General features: G+C 44.2%; 1 protein-coding gene across 10 annotated transcripts in view; it reads right to left on the bottom strand.

Annotated features, from left to right (window-relative positions):
- ATM (Serine/Threonine-kinase ATM-like protein) overlaps window positions 1-19,563 on the bottom strand; it is a 289,283-nt gene that overhangs the window by 17,433 nt on the left and 252,287 nt on the right. For 7 of the 10 annotated variants that reach the window (XM_086526402.1, XM_086526401.1, XM_086526403.1 and 4 more), the window contains exons 63-74: window positions 19,450-19,539; window positions 19,225-19,287; window positions 18,965-19,105; window positions 18,798-18,854; window positions 18,650-18,709; window positions 18,488-18,582; window positions 18,192-18,300; window positions 17,994-18,083; window positions 16,681-16,760; window positions 16,498-16,576; window positions 16,298-16,344; window positions 16,103-16,202 (exon numbers count right to left, since the gene is read on the bottom strand). In XM_086526402.1, the coding sequence (XP_086382528.1) occupies window positions 16,103-16,202; window positions 16,298-16,344; window positions 16,498-16,576; window positions 16,681-16,760; window positions 17,994-18,083; window positions 18,192-18,300; window positions 18,488-18,582; window positions 18,650-18,709; window positions 18,798-18,854; window positions 18,965-19,105; window positions 19,225-19,287; window positions 19,450-19,539 (1,011 nt within the window). Of the gene's footprint in view, window positions 1-16,102; window positions 16,222-16,297; window positions 16,345-16,497; window positions 16,577-16,680; window positions 16,761-17,988; window positions 18,084-18,191; window positions 18,301-18,487; window positions 18,583-18,649; window positions 18,710-18,797; window positions 18,855-18,964; window positions 19,106-19,224; window positions 19,288-19,449; window positions 19,540-19,563 lie in introns of those variants that run through there. The other 3 variants (XM_086526408.1, XM_086526409.1, XM_086526410.1) reach the window with 3 other exon arrangements.

The following is a 19,563-nucleotide window of genomic DNA, read 5'->3' as shown; positions in this document are numbered from 1 at the left end:
CTTGGACCGTGTAATAGTCAGAGAGGGTGGATCATGCAATCTGTCCATGTTCAACCCATGTGCCTGAGACCATGATGTCATCTCCCCATACCAACATGCTGTATCTCCTTGCATGGCTAACTGTCGGGAGAACTCAAGTGCTAGGCGGGCATATCCATCTCTGGGATGGTCCCACAAGGGGTGTATAAAGGAGACCGATCTGGTGAGAGCCTCAACCACTTCGTGGTATTGAAGCCTTGGCTCTACTAAGCCGAAGATCATAGAGACTAGAGGCTTCTCCGTGTCCTCCCATCCATCAGTGTGACCCGACTTCCCATGATGGTCCAATGAAGGTCCCCATATCTCAGCTCCATAGAGCAATGGAGAAGCCACCAAAGTGTCAAAGAGCCAGAGCTTCGTTTGAGGCTCCTAAAACTGAACCTGTGAACACATCCTCTCCAATCTACCCAATGTTGCATAGGCTCTGGTCAGTCTAGTCTCTACTGCTCTCCTCAATGAAATTGCTGGTCCACTAAAGGCCACCCCAAGGTAAGTGTAAGCATCTGTATACTCCAGTGTCTCCTGGCCGTATGTGAATGAGGGTGCTGACCTCTTGATCCACTGTGGGGTGGTATTAAACATCATAACCTTGGTTTTACCAAGGTTGACTAACAAACCACTTTCATAGGCAAACGTATGCAAAACATCCACGTGACGTTGCATCCCCTCTACAGAGTCGGAGATCAACACAATTCAGCATATACCAATAGTGGAATGTCCCTGCCAGTTGTGCACCTCTATCACCATCTCCCTCAATATAGTCAGAAATCTCATCCACATACATACCAAATAGAGTAAGAGAGAGCGGGTAGTCCTGCTTCACTCCGATAGTAGAGTGAACTAATGTAGATAGCCCCTCTGAAGTGCGTACATCTCCCACTGTTGACGTGTATAATGCCATGCCCCACAACTGACCTGTATAATGCCATGATCCCCCAAATCAGCTCTGTGGGTACTCCCATCTCTTGTAGTCTGCGCATCAATCTAGTGCTGGCTATCGTGTCAAATGCTTTTCGGAAGTCCACAAAGCTACAATAGATCCGTCTCCCATGTGATCTGCCCTCTTCAATAATGGCTATGAGTGTTAGGATGAAATAAAGAAATGAAATGTAGTATTAACGTCTTCAAAAGGCCAAAATGACCTATGAGACCAAAAGGTTACATGTGGTGAATCTAATACCAGGTCTGGGTACAAAAAGTACAAAGAATTGAAAAGAAAATAAAATAGTGGGTAGGGGTGGGGTGAAAGCTGATACAAAGGGAATAGGAAATACAAAGGGTGAGTTGATACAATGGAGCTCTCTGACAATCGAGGCATCATATACATATACATCAATATCCGGGACGGCTCCTATGTCGCGCTAGTATGGTATGGATCCTCTGTTCGCAATCTGCGTCGATATCGAAAGGGCCCCCTCATCCGTGGGCGACGGGACCGCCCCAACTCTATCACTGATTAAGCAGTATGCCTCTGGTGTCTCTGGTGTTGTTATGTTGTGGGGGCTGCTCGAACTCCTCTAACTGTGACTGAAAGAAACCTGTAATCTTTCGCTGTCGCTGGATTCTCTCATTGCGCCCCTCTTCAAGAGGTCCTCTCTGTGTTTGCGAATCTCTAGTAAGTATAATCCGAGGCATCTCTGATCCTGGTATCTCATGACTCTAGAAAGTGGCCCAAAACCCTCTTTGAATAGACAGTGAAAGCGGCCTCGTATCTCATAGTATACTGGGGAGTGACATATGTAATGTAGCTTTGTCTCTCGGTCTATTTGGCACACCTGACAAATCCTGGACTCAGCGGGTACTCCTGTAAATCTGCTTGTCTTGATCTCTAGTTGATGTGAGGATGTGCGTATTTGAACCAATAGCACATCGTATCTCGTGGGATAGATGAGTATCCATGTATCCTGGTCTGATCACAAAACTATCTTCCGTGAGTTGGAGAAGATGCTCTCTATAGAAAGTCATCTTCGTACCTAGCTCATGTATAGGTTGTATCCATGTCCTCTTTGTATCCAACTGAATCAAGTCTTGTCTGATGAGCCTGGTAATCTCTGCCCTAGTGAGGGATATGGAGGGTGCATCCAAAGAGTATTGAAATGGGGGTAGCCGGTCCATACTAAAGCCATGTAACTGAAACCAAGATGCAATCTCTGCATACCAACATGATCTATCTCCCTACAATGCCAGTTGTCGCGAAGACTCTAGTGCTAATCGAGCATATCTGTTTCTAGGGAGAGCCCAAGTGCTATGCATAAATGAAATTGATCGAGTGAGTGCCTCCACTACCAATGGAGGAGCAACGAGCTCCGCCCTAACAATGTCATGTGGTACTAAGGCCTTGGCCCTAGTCATCCGAGAAATCATAGACACCAAGGGCTTCTCCATACATCTCCATCCATAAGGACTGCCACCTTTGCTATGATGATCAACTGAGGGGCTGTAACAGACTTGGACGCTCCAAGTCAATAACCAACCGCGACAACACCAAATAACCACTTCAAAACAATTCACAGATTACAATAGATTTGCACTGGCCCGGCGGAGTTCCGTGCCTAGAGATATTGGCCCCAAAGACTGGCGCCCCTTTCGGTATTTCTTTTTGTATTAATCAATCATCAAAGTACAAGAGAGCGGTTAGGGTTTCACTCTCAGACTCTACGTCCAGATGCTCTGAGAAGTGAGGCCCTCACCACTAATTTAAAGGTTACAAGGGATGCCCAAAAGCAGAGCCCCAAAAGCTTTTAAAATCAAAAGCAGTAGTCCTCTCTCTCTCTTTAGAGAGTCTTTTCTTTTTTTATATTAAAAAAGCAAAATTCGCGTCGCTCATCATTTCATTTTTTATTTTTTATTTTTTTTGGCCTCCGCGATTTTCGAAAATTAGGGTTTGCAAGAATTTTAGGGTTTCTGCTGTCCGCCACGTCATCACTTTGTGACATATCCCCCTCTTGAAAGCATTGTAATCGACCGTGATTACGCCTGCAAAACCGACAAAAGCCATAAACCGTCTTAGCAGACACTGACTGTTAGTACCTACGTACTAGGAACACATATCTAGCACATGTACAAAATGTCAGTGTCTTAGCAGACACTGACTGTTAGTACCTACGTACTAGGAACACATATCTAGCACATGTACAAAATCGACATTCACATCACACGACATCACAGGACATCACCAGACATCACATGACATCACATGACATTCAACATTCATTCGGATCTTAGACCATGATTTATCGGCAATGTAGCTAGCAATCACATCTAGGTCCAATTGGGACCTTATCGATGTCCGATTGACTAACCCCTATTGCAACCATGTCTATTCGAGATCAATCAGACCAAAATGCTGCAGTCATTTCGGCTATCAGTTCCTGCACTCAAAAGAAGTCAAGAACAAATCAGTATCATTATCAGGAATTCCATTTCATAAAGTCATCCAGCAGAATACCGTCAGCTCTCAGTATCCCTGAAGCTCAAAGAGACATTAGTGACTTTAGTATCAAAATCGAGGCATCTGTTGACAAAGGAGCGGAGTAACTCCCCTCTTGTGCATCCCACTGCACCAGATCTTCAGCCAAGCTGAGTTTCTGGGTTCCGTTTGGAGTAGACTATGCTAAACCAAAACGTCGAGGTAAAGTTTCACAATCCGAGGAGTATCTGCTAGGTCCTCCTCCTCCATCCACTTCGCATCAAATGCAGGAAAGTTCTTGAACTAAACCAAGAACCGCCTTTGGACTTTAACTTTCTTCGTATCATTATGTGCCAAAATCGGTTCAGGAACAAGGATCTCCTCGTTTTCTTCCACTGCGGGTTGCTCATCAGGCTCCCCATCATCAAGCACATCACCCTTAACAGGGTTCAAGAGACTCACATGCAATGCATTGTGAATCCTCCAAGTATTTGGCAGTTTCAATCGGAAGGAGACATCATTTATCTTTTCAGTAATCTGGAAAGGTCCGTAGTATCACATACTAAGCTTTGGAAAAAGCCTCTCCTTTCCCTTTTTCTTTCTTAGGCGTGCCTTCTCAAAAGTAAGAGCACCCAATCATCCTCCTTCAGTTTCAAGTCGCGACGATGGCGATCCGCTGCCTTTTTCTGTCGTTCTTGAGACTTGTGCAAAGTCTCACGAACCTTGGTAAAAGCCGTATCCAAATCTTGCGAATATTCATCCGCTTCCAATATCTAATCTTTCGTGCTCAGGAAGGATGGAACCTTCGCAGCACTTTCAACAATCTCACATGGAGTCTTCCCCATCGAAGAGTGTATCGTGTTATTATAGGCAAATTCCACCAAAGGTAAGTTCTTTTTCCATTGAGTCTTCTGATCCGAGATACAAGACTTCAATAAATCTAAAATCATTGAATTGGCAATCTCAAATTGCCCGTCAGTTTGCAAGTGGAACGATGACGAGAACTGCAACCGCGTGCCAATGTTCTCCCAAATTGCCTTCCAAAACAAACTCATAAATCTGGGGTCTCTGTCGGAGACAATCGTCTCAGACGTGCCATGTAATCGGAAAATCATCGTGATCATTCTGTTTTCTTGGGAGATCAAAAATGAAATCCATTGCAATACTTTCCCAGGGGTGGGTGGGTATGGGTAAAGGCTGTAACAATCCCTGTGCCTTATGCCTATCAAACTTGACCTTCTAGGATACCAAGCAACTGCACATAAACTCTTCCACATCCTTTTTGAGTCTCGGCCCAAAGAAGTATCTCTCTACCCCCTTCATGGTGGTAGCAATGCCGCGGTGACCCGTAAAAGGTGGACAGTGGCATTCAATCATAACCTTATCCCTCAATGGTTGTGTAACGCACAACATAGTCTTTTTCATCAAGTAGCCTTCCCGAAGGGAGTATCCAGCTACTGTCTCCCCATCCAGTATCCGTGTGAAAATATCAGCAAAATCTGTATTTGTGGCATACTGATCGACCATATCCTCGAAGCTCCTATGATGTATTGCGGAAACAGCCAGAACCAACGGTTTCCGAGACAAAGCATCTGCCACCACATTCTTCTGTCCCTGCACATGGACAATCTGGAAGTGAAACTGTGACAAGATGTTCGCCCACCGCATCTGCTTTTCCGAAAGCTGCTTCTGTGACAAGAAGTAGCGCCAACTCTGATGGTCTGTAAAGACAATGAAATCTGCTCCGAGTAGGTAATGCCGCCATTGAGTAAGAGCATGGATAACCACCAAAAGCTCTTTCTCATAAATCTGTGCTGTCATCTCCGGCCTAGAGAACAAACGGCTCTCGTAAGCTATGACATGGCCTTCTTGCATCAAGACCGCACCCAGACTACAACCACAAGCATCACAATATACTTCAAATGACTTTTGCAAGTCCAGCAAAGTCAAAATAGGTCCCGTAGTCAATTTCTCTTTCAGTGTCTGAAAGGCAGTCACCTCTGTGGGTCCCCACGAGAAAGGTACTCCTTTCTGTGTCAAGGTATGCAAAGGGGAAGCAACCTCTGCAAACTTTCGTATGAACCGCCTGTAGTACGAGCACAGTCCCAAGAAGCTTCTAACTTCATGGACATTCCTTAAATCGGGCCAATCACGGATAGTCTCTATCTTGGCCGGGTCCATTTGCACTCCTGCTGCTGACACAATGTGTCCCAAAAAGTGTATCTCTGGTAGGAAAAATTCACTTTTCTTTGCATTAATCACTAACGTGTGATCTCGTAATGCCTGAAAGACTTGAAGCAGATGATCTCTGTGTTCTGCCTCATTCTTGGAGAAAACAATCATGTCGTCAAAGAAGCCTGTACTCTCGAAAAATCCTGTCCATCATCCGGTTAAATGTCGCAGGAGCATTGGTTAAGCCAAAAGGCATCACCAAAAACTCAAATAACCCAAAAGTCGTCCGAATAGTTGTCTTGTAGACATCTCCTGGCGCTATCCTGATCTGATGATATCCACTCTTCAAGTCAATCCTGCTAAAGCACGAGGATCCCTGTAACTTGTCGAGTATATCATCGATCCTAGGAATCCGAAATCTGTTCTTGATGGTGATTTCGTTGAGAGTGCTATAATCGATGCACATTCTCCAAGATCCGTCTTTCTTCAAAACCAACAACACTGGAGAGCAATACGGTGAAGTACTAGGCTGGACAAGACCCTTTTCCAAGAGGTCTTTCATTGGGTTCATAATCTTTTCATTCTGTACTCGGCTCACACGGTAAGGTGGCCGATTCGGTGGCGTGCTTCCAGGTATCAGATCAATGGTTTGATCTTCAAGCCCTCTGAAAAGCAATCGGCATGAGTGTGGAGAAAAATCTTGACGTTCTTTTGATCAGGTCAAAACATAATCAACCTTTATCCATCGTTCAGTTCTCTTCCAAAAGAATGAGTAAGAAACTGAAGTTCATCAAGTACAATCTCTAAGCCCTTCATTTATCAAAGTCGCTTTCTCGGCCCGACAGTCAACCACGGCGTAGTTCTTGTGGTACCAAGGGATCCCGAGTAGAACATCACTCGCGTGCCCTGAACACCCCTATCATTGCAAACAAAGTTTGCCAATGCTCGGTGTAATGGCAACATCCCATCCGGGTGCCAGTCGAACTACCTCTGCCTATGGCGTCAGTCTGTCGAGCGTAATTCCAAATTGAGCCGCCAATTCCAAGTGAAAAGAAGTTGGCCTTGGCTCCTTCAAAAGAGCTTCCCGATCCTTCACTTTGCCCCAAAAGCGGCAAAGTTTGTACTTTCATTCATTAGATTCGATGTAGGTCCCACGCCATGTGGTACCAGTTCTGCTTTTCTATCTGCCTTTTCTGCCACATTCCTCGGCTGCTCTCGAACTCTCAGACCTGTCGTCGTCTTTATCATTCTGTTCTTTCTGTGCCTTTTTAGGACACTTCGTGGAGATATGTCCATGTTCCCTGCATCCAAAGCACTTCCCCTCTCTGATGAAGCGAGCTCTCTCCTCAGGAGTAAGCTTGGGTCGTGCATCCTTTTTCCCTGGGTTGCTCTTTTTTCTTTCTACTTTCATTCCCACAAGTCTGTTCGGCTCGTTGTGTCATGGCCTCGTCTGTGGGGTGGGTCAGACTGCCAGAGTGAATGGCAAAGCCCCGCTTCGCATGACTCATCAACTCCTAAATAGAAGCTGACTTCTATTCCAAGCAGTGATCTCGGATCTCTGTAGGTAGACCCAAGGTAAACCGTTCAATCTGTTCTCTGAACAAGATCTTCTTGAATGAAGAGGCGGGTAGAAAGAGCTCCAGAATCTTTCACAGTAAGTATTTACTGTATCGCTCTTGGTCATCCGAAGATGGTTCCAAGCAGCTCGTATATCTCGTTCAAACTCTTGCATCAACCAAGAAGAAATAAAAAGCCTCTTAAATTTCAACCATGTAACTGGCGTAGTCTTGTTTAAAAGAAGCGTGGACCACCAAGTACGAGCATTCCCCTTAAGGTAAGAGATAGCTCTCCGAATCTTGGAGTGCTCTGAATAGCGTCCTCCCGCGAAAGCGATGTCAAACTGCTGTATAAGAGACAAAGCCTTCGAAGCATCTAAGTATCCTGAAAAGTATCAAACTTGATCGAGTGGCCACCTTCCTTAAACTCTCGGACTTTCTTGCTTTTATCTTCGAGAAAGTCATACTGGTTGGCTTTGTAAAAATTCTTCTTGTTCGCATAAAACTTTCCGTCATCGGAATCTGAGCTGTCTGTAGACGAGTCCTCAGTAGAACTGTCAGTCTCTGGGCGAGATGTAGCCTTCTTTGCCTTTTTCTTGCCCTTTCCGAAGCGTTGTTACTGGCTTTGCTTTTTGCTTTTCGTGTCTTCTTCGCTCGAGTCCGAGGAGCTAGAAGAACTATCAGAAGAAGAAGAAGAAGAAGAACTGGGTACTCCTTCAAATCGAACACGCTTCTTCTGTTTCTTTGCCTTTTCAAAAGTCGACTGACGACCCAAATAACTTGGAAAGTCAGTGCTTTTCTTTTGCTTTTTGGCTTTCTTTTGCGTGTCAAAAAGCTGAGCAATCCGTGCATCAACCACGTTCTCCAGTTCCTTCTCTGTATATTTTCTTGGAGGTAGAAGGTTTCTTGAGAGCAGGTTTCGGGAGTGGTGTTGTGGTTCTCTGCCACTCTGTCTGTACCTCTTCCAAAGAGGTCTGGTTCATATATTTTGCCATCTTCGGATCCTTGGCAAAATTGAGCATCATCTTTGTTGCATCGCCGATCAACTGGCGACGCTCCATCTCTCTTTGCTCCGCTTGAGTAGGCCGAGGCGGGCCATACTCTCTGTGTGAAGCTTCGTTGTGATCCCAGCCCGCATCTCCAGATGCAGAGGGAGTCGACTGATCATTGCCTGAAGCCATAGGTGCCGCGGAAAAAAATTTACGGGGATCGGATTTCCCGTAGAAGAGAAATCGGCTGTGCTCTGATACCACTGTAACAGACTTGGACACTCCAAGTCAAGAATCAACCGCGACAGTGTTACCATATACATGTGGTAGTGATGTGTGTGAACACACTAGGACCGCCGGGGCATTTTTTCTCTCTTTAGGAGGTTTTTTCCCCCGTGCATTGTATATACGCCCATCACTCTAGGGCTATCTATCTTTCCATTGCACACTAAGTAACACACTCTCTATTGTGTGCCTTGAGCTTCCTTCGTCTTCTCCAAGCTGTGTGTGTTTCTCTGCAACCCTAATTCCAACAATTGGTATCAGAGCAGGTCACGTCCTCCCGGGCTTAGTCGCCAGCTGCTCCAGCACACGCCTGCTCACTTTCTCCGATTTCAGTGAGCTTTGGCGAGCGTTCGCAGGTCGACAAATATTTTGGGCAAGCTCGAAGAGCTTGGTCTGCTCAGAATTTTGATTTGGGCTCATTTTGGCCTCCGTTTCCACTACAGGCAGTACTGCACAGGCTATTTCGTCATTTTGTGCAGATTTTCTGTCAGTGCCGTTTTCTGCATAACAGGTGCCTTATAGTCTTCTACGGTTTGTGCTATATAGCACAAGTTGTTCCCGCTCCATTTCTCCTATTTTCGGGCAGTTTTCACATCAGGTGCAGCATTTACCATGGCTGACAACAACAACACAGATGTGTTCAAGATGTTTGCTGCTGAGGACAGGTTGGATGGGGACAACTACCCTATGTGGGCTTATATGATGCAACATGTTCTTGTGTCAAAAGGTGTCTGGAACATTGTGCAGGGCATTGATGTACGTCCTGGTTCTGAAGATGTAGGCGATGTTGAGGATGTTGCAGGTCTTGCTGCAAGGATTGCAGCTGTTAGAGTTCTTTTGCCTACGGCAGAACAAGCTCGTTGGGATGTTAAGGATGCGCAGGCTCATGCATTGATTGCGTTGTCTGTGAAGCGCACCATTATTCCTCACATCCGTTCAGCAAAATCTGCAAAACAGGCTTGGGATATTCTAGCAGGTCTTTATGCAAGCCGCAATGAGGCTAAAATTGCTTTGCTGCGTAAAGAGCTAGAGTCGAAGATTATGCATGAGGAAGATGATATGGACACTTTCCTTGCTAGTGTCAAGGATATCAATGAGCAACTCATTTCTGCAGGTCTCATTTCTGCAGGTGAAGTCATTTCGGACAGTTCCCTTGTGCAGACTGTTCTTGATGCCTTACCAGATTCCTACCAGACTTTTGCTAGTACTTGGAGACTCATGACCCAAGGAAATCTTGAAGTTGTCAAGTTTGATGCATTATGCACATTGCTGTTGCAAGAGTCACTTTCTAGAAAAAACAGGACTAGGCAGCGTGCAGTTGAACAGGCTTTTATTGCCTCTCAAAGAAAGGGTGGTAACAGTAATGCAGCCACTTCTTATGGTTCTGCTGCGAGTGGCAAAAATTCTGTTCCTAATGCTTCTGCTGGCAGCACTTCGTCTGGCAATTCTGGTGATAAGGGCAAAAAGAAGATGCGTTGCCATTATTGTAAAGCCAATGATCACTTGATCAAGTCGTGTCCTAAGTTGAAGGCCAAAGAGGCTAAGAAGAAAGAGGGTGGTTCCACTGCAAATGCTGGTTCCACTACAAATGCAGCCATTGTTGAGTCTTCTGTGAAAGGAGATTGTGATGCTGATGTTGATGCAGAATGGGCTTTTAGCGCAGAGTGCACTTACAATCCTGCTGTCCATGATGCATGCTTGTCAGTTGCTGCAGATTCACATGTGTGGTATTTCGACAGTGGTGCTACAAAGCACATTACCTCACATCGTGAATTGTTTACCTCTCTCGAGTCTGTCCCTCATGGGAATTCAGTCACTTGTGCCAACAACGCCTCTTATCCAGTTCAGGGAGTTGGAAAGATTGTGCTCACTGCTGCTAATGGCAGTTCCTTCACACTTGTTGATGCACTTTATGTACCTGGGATCAAGAAGAATCTCTTGTCTGTATCCGCACTTGCTAGACTTGGACTTGTAGTCAAATTTGTGGATGACAGATGTACAGTTCATGATCTCAGTTTTGGTGATGAAATTGTTGCATCTGAGCTTTTGTGCCGTGGGCTGTATAAGCTCACTTTGTATGACAAGTGTGGACAAAATTTTGCAAATGCTGTTGCAGATTCAAGGGCTATTTTAGATGCAAAACTTTGGCATGCACGTTTTGGTCATCTGAATTTTGCCAGTTTGCTGCGTTTGCAGAAATCTGATATGGTTGCTTCTTTGCCGCCTCTTGAAGCACCTGTCAAACATGTTTGTGAAGGCTGTATTCTGGGTAAAATGCAGCGTTCTAAGTTTCCAAAGGATGGTTCAGTTAGGGCCACATGCAGGTTGCAACTTGTGCATAGTGATGTTTGTGGGCCATGCAAACTCCGTCGTTGGGCAATTACCTGTACTTCGTGACTTTCATTGATGATTACTCCAGGCATGCATGGGTATTTCCGCTTAAAGCGAAGTCCGAAGTTTTTATGTGCTTCAAACAATTTTTGGCTATGGCTGAAAATGTCTCAAAATGTACTATGGGCACCCTCCGTTCCGATCGAGGGGGGGAGTATATGTCTCATGAATTTAATGCATTTCTGGCTAGTCGTGGGATAAAACACCAATGTACAGTACCTTATACACCTCAGCAAAATGGTGTTGCTGAGAGGAAAAACAGGTCACTAATGGAAATGGCACGTTGTATGGTCAAAAGTCAAGCTTTGCCGCATTCTTTTTGGCTTGAGGCCATCATGTGTGCCACTTATGTACTTAACAGGTGTCCTACGAAAGCTTTGCAGTCTATTACTCCATATGAAGCATGGCATGATAGAAAGCCTTCTATTGAGCACATGCGTGTTTTTGGCTGTTTGGCATATGCTTTGGTGCCACAAGTGCAGCGCAGAAAATTGGATGATAAGGCTGTCAAATGTATTTTTGTTGGTTATAGTGCTGAAAGCAAAGGTTACAGGTTGTACCATCCGCAAACAAAACGTATTCTGGTTTCACGGGATGTAGTGTTTGTGGAAGATTCTGTTCAGCCCTTGCTGTCATGTACTAGAGACAGTAATGTAAGCTCACAGGACATTTATGACACTTTGTTGCCTCTTTTCAGTGGTGGAAATACGAATGTAAGTTCCAATGAGGCAAATGTACAGCCTATGGGGGTTTCTGAAAATGTTTTAGAACAGCCTATCACTGATGCAGATGTACATGATGTACTTGATGAGGAAAGGGCTGAAAATGAGCAGGCTAGAGGTATGCCAAAATGGCTGGTGCACACTTTGCGTGACAGTAAATTGGATGCACCTTTATCTAGTCGTACTCGTTCAGGCTCTCGCCATGCATCTTATGCATTAGATTGTTATGCTTTGGCTGTGTCTAGTTTACATGATGTTGAGGAGCCTCTGTCTTTTGATGAAGCACAAAATTCAGAAAATTGGATTGCTGCCATGAAATCAGAATATGATGCACTTATAGAGAATGACACATGGACTTTATGTGATTTGCCTCCTGGCAAAAAGGCCATTGGTACGAAGTGGGTTTACAAGTTGAAACGCAAGCCAGATGGTGAGATCGATCGCCATAAGGCTCGACTTGTTGCAAAGGGTTATGCACAACAAAAAGGCATAGATTATGAAGAGACTTTTGCTCCCACTTGTCGTATGACTACTGTGCGTTTTCTATGTGCATTGGCAGCTCATTTTGGTTGGGATGTACATCAATCAGACATTGTTACTGCTTTCTTGAATGGTGACATATTTGAGGAAGTTTATGTAACGCAGCCTCGCGGTTTTGTCATAAAAGGACAAGAGGACAAAGTGTGCAAATGTAAGAAGGCTTTGTATGGGTTGAAGCAATCTCCTCGTGCTTGGTATGAGAAAGCTGACACTCATTTGGTTAAACGAGGCTTTCGTAACAGTCCAACAGAAAGCACATTGTATGTAAAGCGTGAGGATGATGTATTTCTCATTGTGGTTCTTTATGTTGATGATTTGCTGATCACTGGACCAAATGAGAGACATATTGCTGAATTTAAGGCTGATTTGAATGCTACTTTCAAGATGAAAGATTTGGGGCTGTTGCATCATTACTTGGGTATACAGTTTAAGCAGTGTGATGGTGGTATTGCCTTGTGTCAGAAAAGTTACATAGAGACATTGCTATGTAAGTTTGGACTTGAGGATTGCAAACCTATTGCCACTCCCATGGAAACAGGTTTGAAGTTGAGTCTACATGATGCTGGCGATCCTGCTGATGTCACTCTTTACCAAACTGCTGTTGGCTGCCTCATTTATGTATGCAACACGAGGCCAGATATTCAGTTTGCAGTCTCGCAGGTCAGCAGATTTATGCATAGCCCAGGGTCTAAGCATTGGCAGGCTGTCAAGAGGATTTTCTGCTACCTTAGTGGCACTTTACATCTTGGCTTGTTTTATCCCAAGGGGGGATCATTGCCGCCAGACTTACATGCTTTTTCGGACTCAGATTGGGCTGGTTGTTTTGACACACGAGTGTCCACAAGTGGTTTTTGTTTCATGCTTGGCAGTTCATGTATATCATGGTTGAGCAAGAAGCAACCTACTGTGGCCACTTCGAGTTGTGAGGCTGAGTACAGGGCAGTCTTCACAGCTACGGTTGAGTGTGTATGGCTCAGACGCCTTATGGCTGACTTGGGTGTTGGACAGGATACTGCCAACACTATCTACACTGACAGTCAGAGCGCATTGGCAGTTGCGAGGAACCCAGTTTTTCATGCTCGCACAAAGCACATTGAGGTGCATTACCACTATGTCAGGGAGAGGCTCTCAGCAGGAGAGATCAGCTTGGCTTATGTGCCAACACAGGACAACCTTGCAGATCTTTTCACAAAGGCATTGTCTCGTGAGAAGCTTGAAGCTTTCCGCAAAGCTTTGGGCTTACTCCCCTTTGTGGACTGATCCTGTCCTCAGGGCATGGCACTTCCCTTTACTCATGTGCCAGCTCTCGTTCACCGCATCACTCCAGGGGGGATTTGTTACCATATACATGTGGTAGTGATGTGTGTGAACACACTAGGACCGCCGGGGCATTTTTTCCCTCTTTAGGAGGTTTTTTCCCCCGTGCATTGTATATACGCCCATCACTCTAGGGCTATCTATTTTTTTTTTCCATTGCACACTAAGTAACACACTCTCTATTGTGTGCCTTGAGCTTCCTTCGTCTTCTCCAAGCTGTGTGTGTTTCTCTGCAACCCTAATTCCAACAGACAGCACCAAATAACCACTTCAAAACAATTCACAGATCACAATAGATTTGCACTGGCCTGGCGGAGTTCCGTGCCTAGAGATATTGGCCCCAAAGACTGGCGCTCCTTTCGGTATTTCTTTTTGTATTAATCAATCATCAAAGTACAAGAGAGCGGTTAGGGTTTCACTCTCAGACTCTGCGTCCAGATGCTCTGAGAAGTGAGGCCCTCACCACTAATTTAAAGGTTACAAGGGATGCCCAAAAGCAGAGCCCCAAAAGCTTTAAAATCAAAAGCAGTAGTCCTCTCTCTCTCTTTAGAGAGTCTTTTCTTTTTTTATATAAAAAAAGCAAAATTCGCGTCGCTCATCATTTCATTTTTTATTTTTTATTTTTTTTAGCCTCCATGATTTTCGGAAATTAGGGTTTTTGGCAGAAATTAGGTTTTGCAGGAATTTTAGGGTTTCTGGCAGAAATTAGGGTTTCTGCTGTCCGCCACGTCATCACTTTGTGACAAGGGCCCCATATCTCCACTCCGTATAGCATGGCCAAAGTGACCAAAGTATCAAAGAGCCAAAGCTTTGTTCGAGGTTCCTGGAACTGACCCTGCGAACATATCCTCTCAAGTCTCCCCAGTGCTGCATAGGCTCTGGTCAATTGCGTATCTACTGCACGCCTCAGGGAAAATACTGGACCACTGAAAACCGCCCCAAGATAAGTGTATGTATCTGCATACTCCACAATCTCTTGACCATATGTAAAAGTGGGGGCGGACCTCCTTACCCACTGCGCCGTGGTGTTAAACACCATTACCTTGGTCTTCGCAGACAATCCATTGTCCCGTGCAAATACATGCAATGCATCCAAATGACGCTGCATCCCCTCTAGAGAATCGGAGATCAACACAATATCATCAGCATATAATAGCGATGGAATCCATGTCCCTGCAAGCTAAGCACCTCTATCACCCTCTGTATGTACATAATCTGAAAACTCATCTACATATATCCCAAAGAGAGTCGGAGATAGGGGACAACCATGCTTCACCCCAATGGTGGAGTGAACCATGTCGAACATGCCCTGAGTAGTGCGTACCTGTCCTACCACTGTCCTGTATAAAGCTAGATCCCCCAGATCAGCACTGTGGACACCCTTATGTCTTGAAATCTGCGTATGAGTTTGGCTCGTGGCACTGTATCAAAGGCTTTGCATAAATCCACAAAGCTACAATATATCCTCCTACCATGGTGTCTACCCTTCTCAATAATGGCTGTGAGTGTCAAAATCTGGTCAAGAGTAGAGAAACCTCTTTTGAACCCTGCCTGTCATGCTACCGGTATGCCCTCTCTCTCTGCCCATCCACTCAACTCATGCTCAAGAATTGATGCATATAGCCTAGCCAGAGTGTGACCAACCATGATGGTTCGGTAATTCCCGGGAAGCATAGGATCTCCCGACTTGAAGATAGGCACAATAGTGGACATACTCCAAGTCTTAGGGAAACCCTCATACATGGCTCTATTAAACATCATAGCAAGAGGCTTTGCAAGCATATCTCTAGCATGGATGAAGTGGTCTGCTACCAGACCATCATGATCCTGTGCTCTTCCCGTCTTCATCTTGTCAATGGCTTTCCTTACCCTCTCAGCAGTAAAGAAAGTACATGTTTCTGGGCATGCCTCTAGAGGGTCAAGCAAAGGTGGCTGCCTCGATGCTGTATAGAGAGATGTAGCATATTCCTCCCATGTCTCTGTGGAGGTGATGGCTGGCGGTGGAGAGTGCTCATTGAAAAGCCTCCATGCCTCACTAGAATCTCGACTCATAAACAAATGATACAGATCACACTCTAATTGAGATAGGTAAGCCCTCTTCTTTCGTCTCACTAGGCGGCGGAAGATAATCCGTGACTGTCTATGTGTAGTAGTACCCATGAGCACCTCTAACGTCTTCAAAAGGCCAAAATGACCTATGAGACCAATCCGTTACAAACAGGTGAATCTGATACCATGTCTAGGTACAGAAAAAGAAATACCCTGTTGAATAATATAAAGAAATACCGAACCTTCTAAGATCCCTAAACCACCCCACTTGCAACCATCTCAAAAAGACAAACAGGGTGCTTCTGGAAATGCTTCTCGTGAGAAAGGTAAAGGAAAAGCACTAGAAATTCCATCACCTCCTTCTCCTCACCCAAAGAGGAAGAAAGGAAGTAATGGGGGTTGACAAGAACCCAGATACTCTTTTACCATGGTCACACACAATCCCCACTCGTAACTGGACTGCGTCTGTCTACTCTTTTTCTTGAAAATGCAAATGCCTCTACTCTACATTGTAATCTTGGGGAATCCCCTGCTGACGAGAAAAATTAATCCCTATGGTTAAACCTCGGAAAGAAAGCACTTACAATGGAACTTGCTATTGCATATGAATTATTCGTGAAGGTGTACACTCACCATAGAACTTGCGGCAACACTGCGTGTGTATGCAAGCCTCCTCTCAAACCATGCAGCTGAGTGAGCAAACTTTTCCAGAAAAAAGTTGTGGAAGACAGGACTGAAGAATACACAGAAACCTTCACTGCTGACTTCAGAATATATAAAACATTACAAATTGCAAGCCATAATGTTACTTGTAAGCTTAAAGCCTACCGGAAATTTTGGCAGATAGTTTGAAAAGCACTGTGCTTATCATCCTCCTGCACACACATTTGAGATTAGTGTCAGGCTACTGCCCCTGCCTGAAACAAGAGTTTAAAACTTTCATATGCTATTCTGCCTCTACGAGCATGATCAAGCCTCGAGAATCTAAAATTGACAAAACTAAGAATTTAAATGTAACATTGCTTCACCTTTTCAAGATGCTCTCTACATGCTGGAAATGTCCAATCATCTGGTCTATAACGAGCATGAGCGCCACCTTTCCTATCACTGAGAGAAAAAATTCAACAAGTTGCTTTAGACACAACACGAGAATATCAGTTGCTCTAGACACAACACGAGAATATCAGCAGTGTTGAAGAACAACTTCAAACCTGCCCAAGAGATACTCCCCCAGCGGCATCGTTCCATTCACCCACTCCAAAACGCCTGCACTTGGAGTGAAGGGGACAACCTGTTGATCAAACCATTCTTACTTTCACTGCTCCAAACGCCATAAAAGACATGCGACAGTTTTCTGTTCTACAGAGAGTGTTTGGTACCCATGCCATGAATCATTCACACATAATCCAAGCTTCCCGAATCCCAACATCAAATACATTAAACTTAGACTTGCCCTATGTTGGCGTGCCAAAGTCGCTGACGCTGATATTGATGTTCTTTTGTAGTATTTATTGCTAGGTGAAAAATGAGAGTTCTCAAAACTGACAAAATTTTCAAAATCCACTTTAAATACTTATGAGTCAAAACCTGTTCCTTTGTGTTTTTTAAATGCAACAATTGGTTAATGAAAAGATGTTACAAACCAAGAAATCCACTCCATTCTCCAAAGATGAGGATACCATCTTGAGCGACAAAATGTTGCTTATACAATGGCACATTCCCTTGTCTTCCCACACCATCATTGGAGTCACAGCTCCCGGTACATCTTGCAAAGGCTTCACCTATTTATATTCCATTTTTTAAAATATTTAGATGAACCACAAAGCATTTAGGAGTAGAATCTGTTTTATCCCCCTCCAATTCCTTATCAACATGCTTGAGCTGTGAAAAAGTTGTCCATTTCATAGAACTTCATAGAAGTTGCCCCTGCTACACCCCACACTACATGCTGCCCTCGATTCATTTTCTATGTAGTTAAGCATATAACTGAATTCTCTACTACAAAGTTCACAGGGAAGGGGCTTGAGAAAACTCCTGCCACTAGCTTGTCTCCTAGCTACACTCAACATAGAAACCTGTAGCAAGATACTTACAATTTCCTCCACTTGCCTCACAAGCTGTGCACTCTTGCCCTGTGTTCCACACACACATGCCCTGGGCCACGTTGGCTACCCTTTGGTGGTAAAGACTGTGAAGGAAGTTCTCTTGGGCATTGGTACCCCTTAAAAAACTGTGGAGTGTCATTGGCATTTAAAGTCAACTCTTTGAGTACCAACTGTAGAAATATGGAAGAAAATGGATACAAAGCTACAAGCCTACAAGGTATAGGCCAATCTTTCATGTTTTAATGTTGAACTTTTTTTCCTACGATCAGCAAGTAGGCCTTATACTGGGTGTCACGTGTTTGTCAAGCAGTGTAAAACTTCATTCTCCATCTTAACTTCTGTAGTAAACAACTAAAAGTGATCCTCTTGTTTAGCCTAACACATTGGATGTGGAGTTAAGAGAACATTTTGCACCCTGCCTTATACGTTCGTATGCAAAGCCTTCGTTGCCGAGTATCTGGATGGTGCTGAAGTAACAAATTCACCAGACTAAACAGCTGTTCCATCACCTGCAGCACCAAAACACCCAGCTTCATTGAATGTTTGATAGCTTACCCACTGGACATGCTTGAGCACAGTGATTGCTGATATGGTAATGCTAAACAAGGATGAACTACCGCATCTTGCCGTAGGTCATCGTCTCCTGACTTGGCCAGCTGACGGTATTGACGCCCATCAGAACCCAAACAGTCCACTACTTTTGGTGCATTAACTCCATGCATAACTCTGCAAAATTCTGCAAGGTCAGCCTAGAACAGAAGAAAAAGCAAGAGAATGCAAATAAACAGCCATGCACGTACAGTTAGTCATGTCATCTTTGCGGCAGTTAATGCCAATACAACCCTCAACTTTCAAGGTGTATAAACTAATCAATCATTTAATCTTGATGAAGAAACCAAGCAGAGACACTCACAGAAAACGGTCAGACAAGCCTTTATAATAAGGGAAATGTCCTTCAGGATACTCAGCATCAGGAGATATAGGAATCTCAGCTGTGATGACTGGAACCTGCATTTGCATCTATACATTCAGATGACTATTCTACTGCGACGTAGTAAATTCATCTCCAACTTACTAGCTCCAGCTGACGTACGCTCCTTATATCACGAGGAAGAGGAATCCTTTTATTCATGTCCTAGTTCAAAGATTACATCATAGACATACATGGAGCTCAAAAGCATGAAGGAGTGCAAAAAGGCCAATAAAATACTCAAGAGCCGTACTTCTTTCTTGACTTCAATTTCGGCAAGCTTGATATAGACCTCTACCAGCTGTTTCATCTGCACAATGAAGACAATTAGCCCAACTATAGTCAAGAGACTCTTGAAATGGACGATACATTGATTAGCACTGAACAGAGAAAAAATAATTGTAAGAAGCCACACCCAACCTGGTCAATCAAACTTTTCTTTTCGGATGCAAGAGCATTCAATACAGCTTCTGCTGCCAGCTTCTTCTCCATATCAATCACAAAGGCTGTTCTGTTCTTTTGTTTGTCTTTGACACGATCACCATTTGCGAGTGCCAGCAACTAAATGAAGCGCACTGATTAGCACACTCAATCTTTAAACAAATTAAGATCCTTCATTGATTCAAAAAGTAGAGACACAACAGTAAAAATGAGGATACTAGACTAGCTTTTGCATTTACCTGATTAACAGTATGGTAAGGATGATCAGTTCCCAATTTGCGCAGTAAGCATGTGAGAGCGTACTGAAGGGAGCATACAGAGAGGAGTAGTATCAATAAGCTGATGAAAACATGCAAAATTATTTCTTTATGAAGATAGAGACTTAATGGCAGATATAGGAAAAAGTTAAGGTGACTAAAAACAGTGAGTCATGTTCTCAGCTTGCAATATTGAAATGGTATTACCTGAAAGTTCAGCACTCCCTGACTTTCTTTGAGTGGACCAAGTCGTGAAGCAATCTGATAAACAAGTGGCAAAAATTTGTAGGATTTTACCTGTTTCAAACCATCACCACCAAA

This window comes from Adiantum capillus-veneris, chromosome 13, assembly GCF_014529385.1.
Source record: "Adiantum capillus-veneris isolate H3 chromosome 13, ASM1452938v2, whole genome shotgun sequence".
NCBI lineage: Eukaryota > Viridiplantae > Streptophyta > Polypodiopsida > Polypodiales > Pteridaceae > Adiantum > Adiantum capillus-veneris.
Note: the sequence above shows the minus strand (reverse complement) of the source record. Positions and strands in the feature narration are given on the sequence as shown.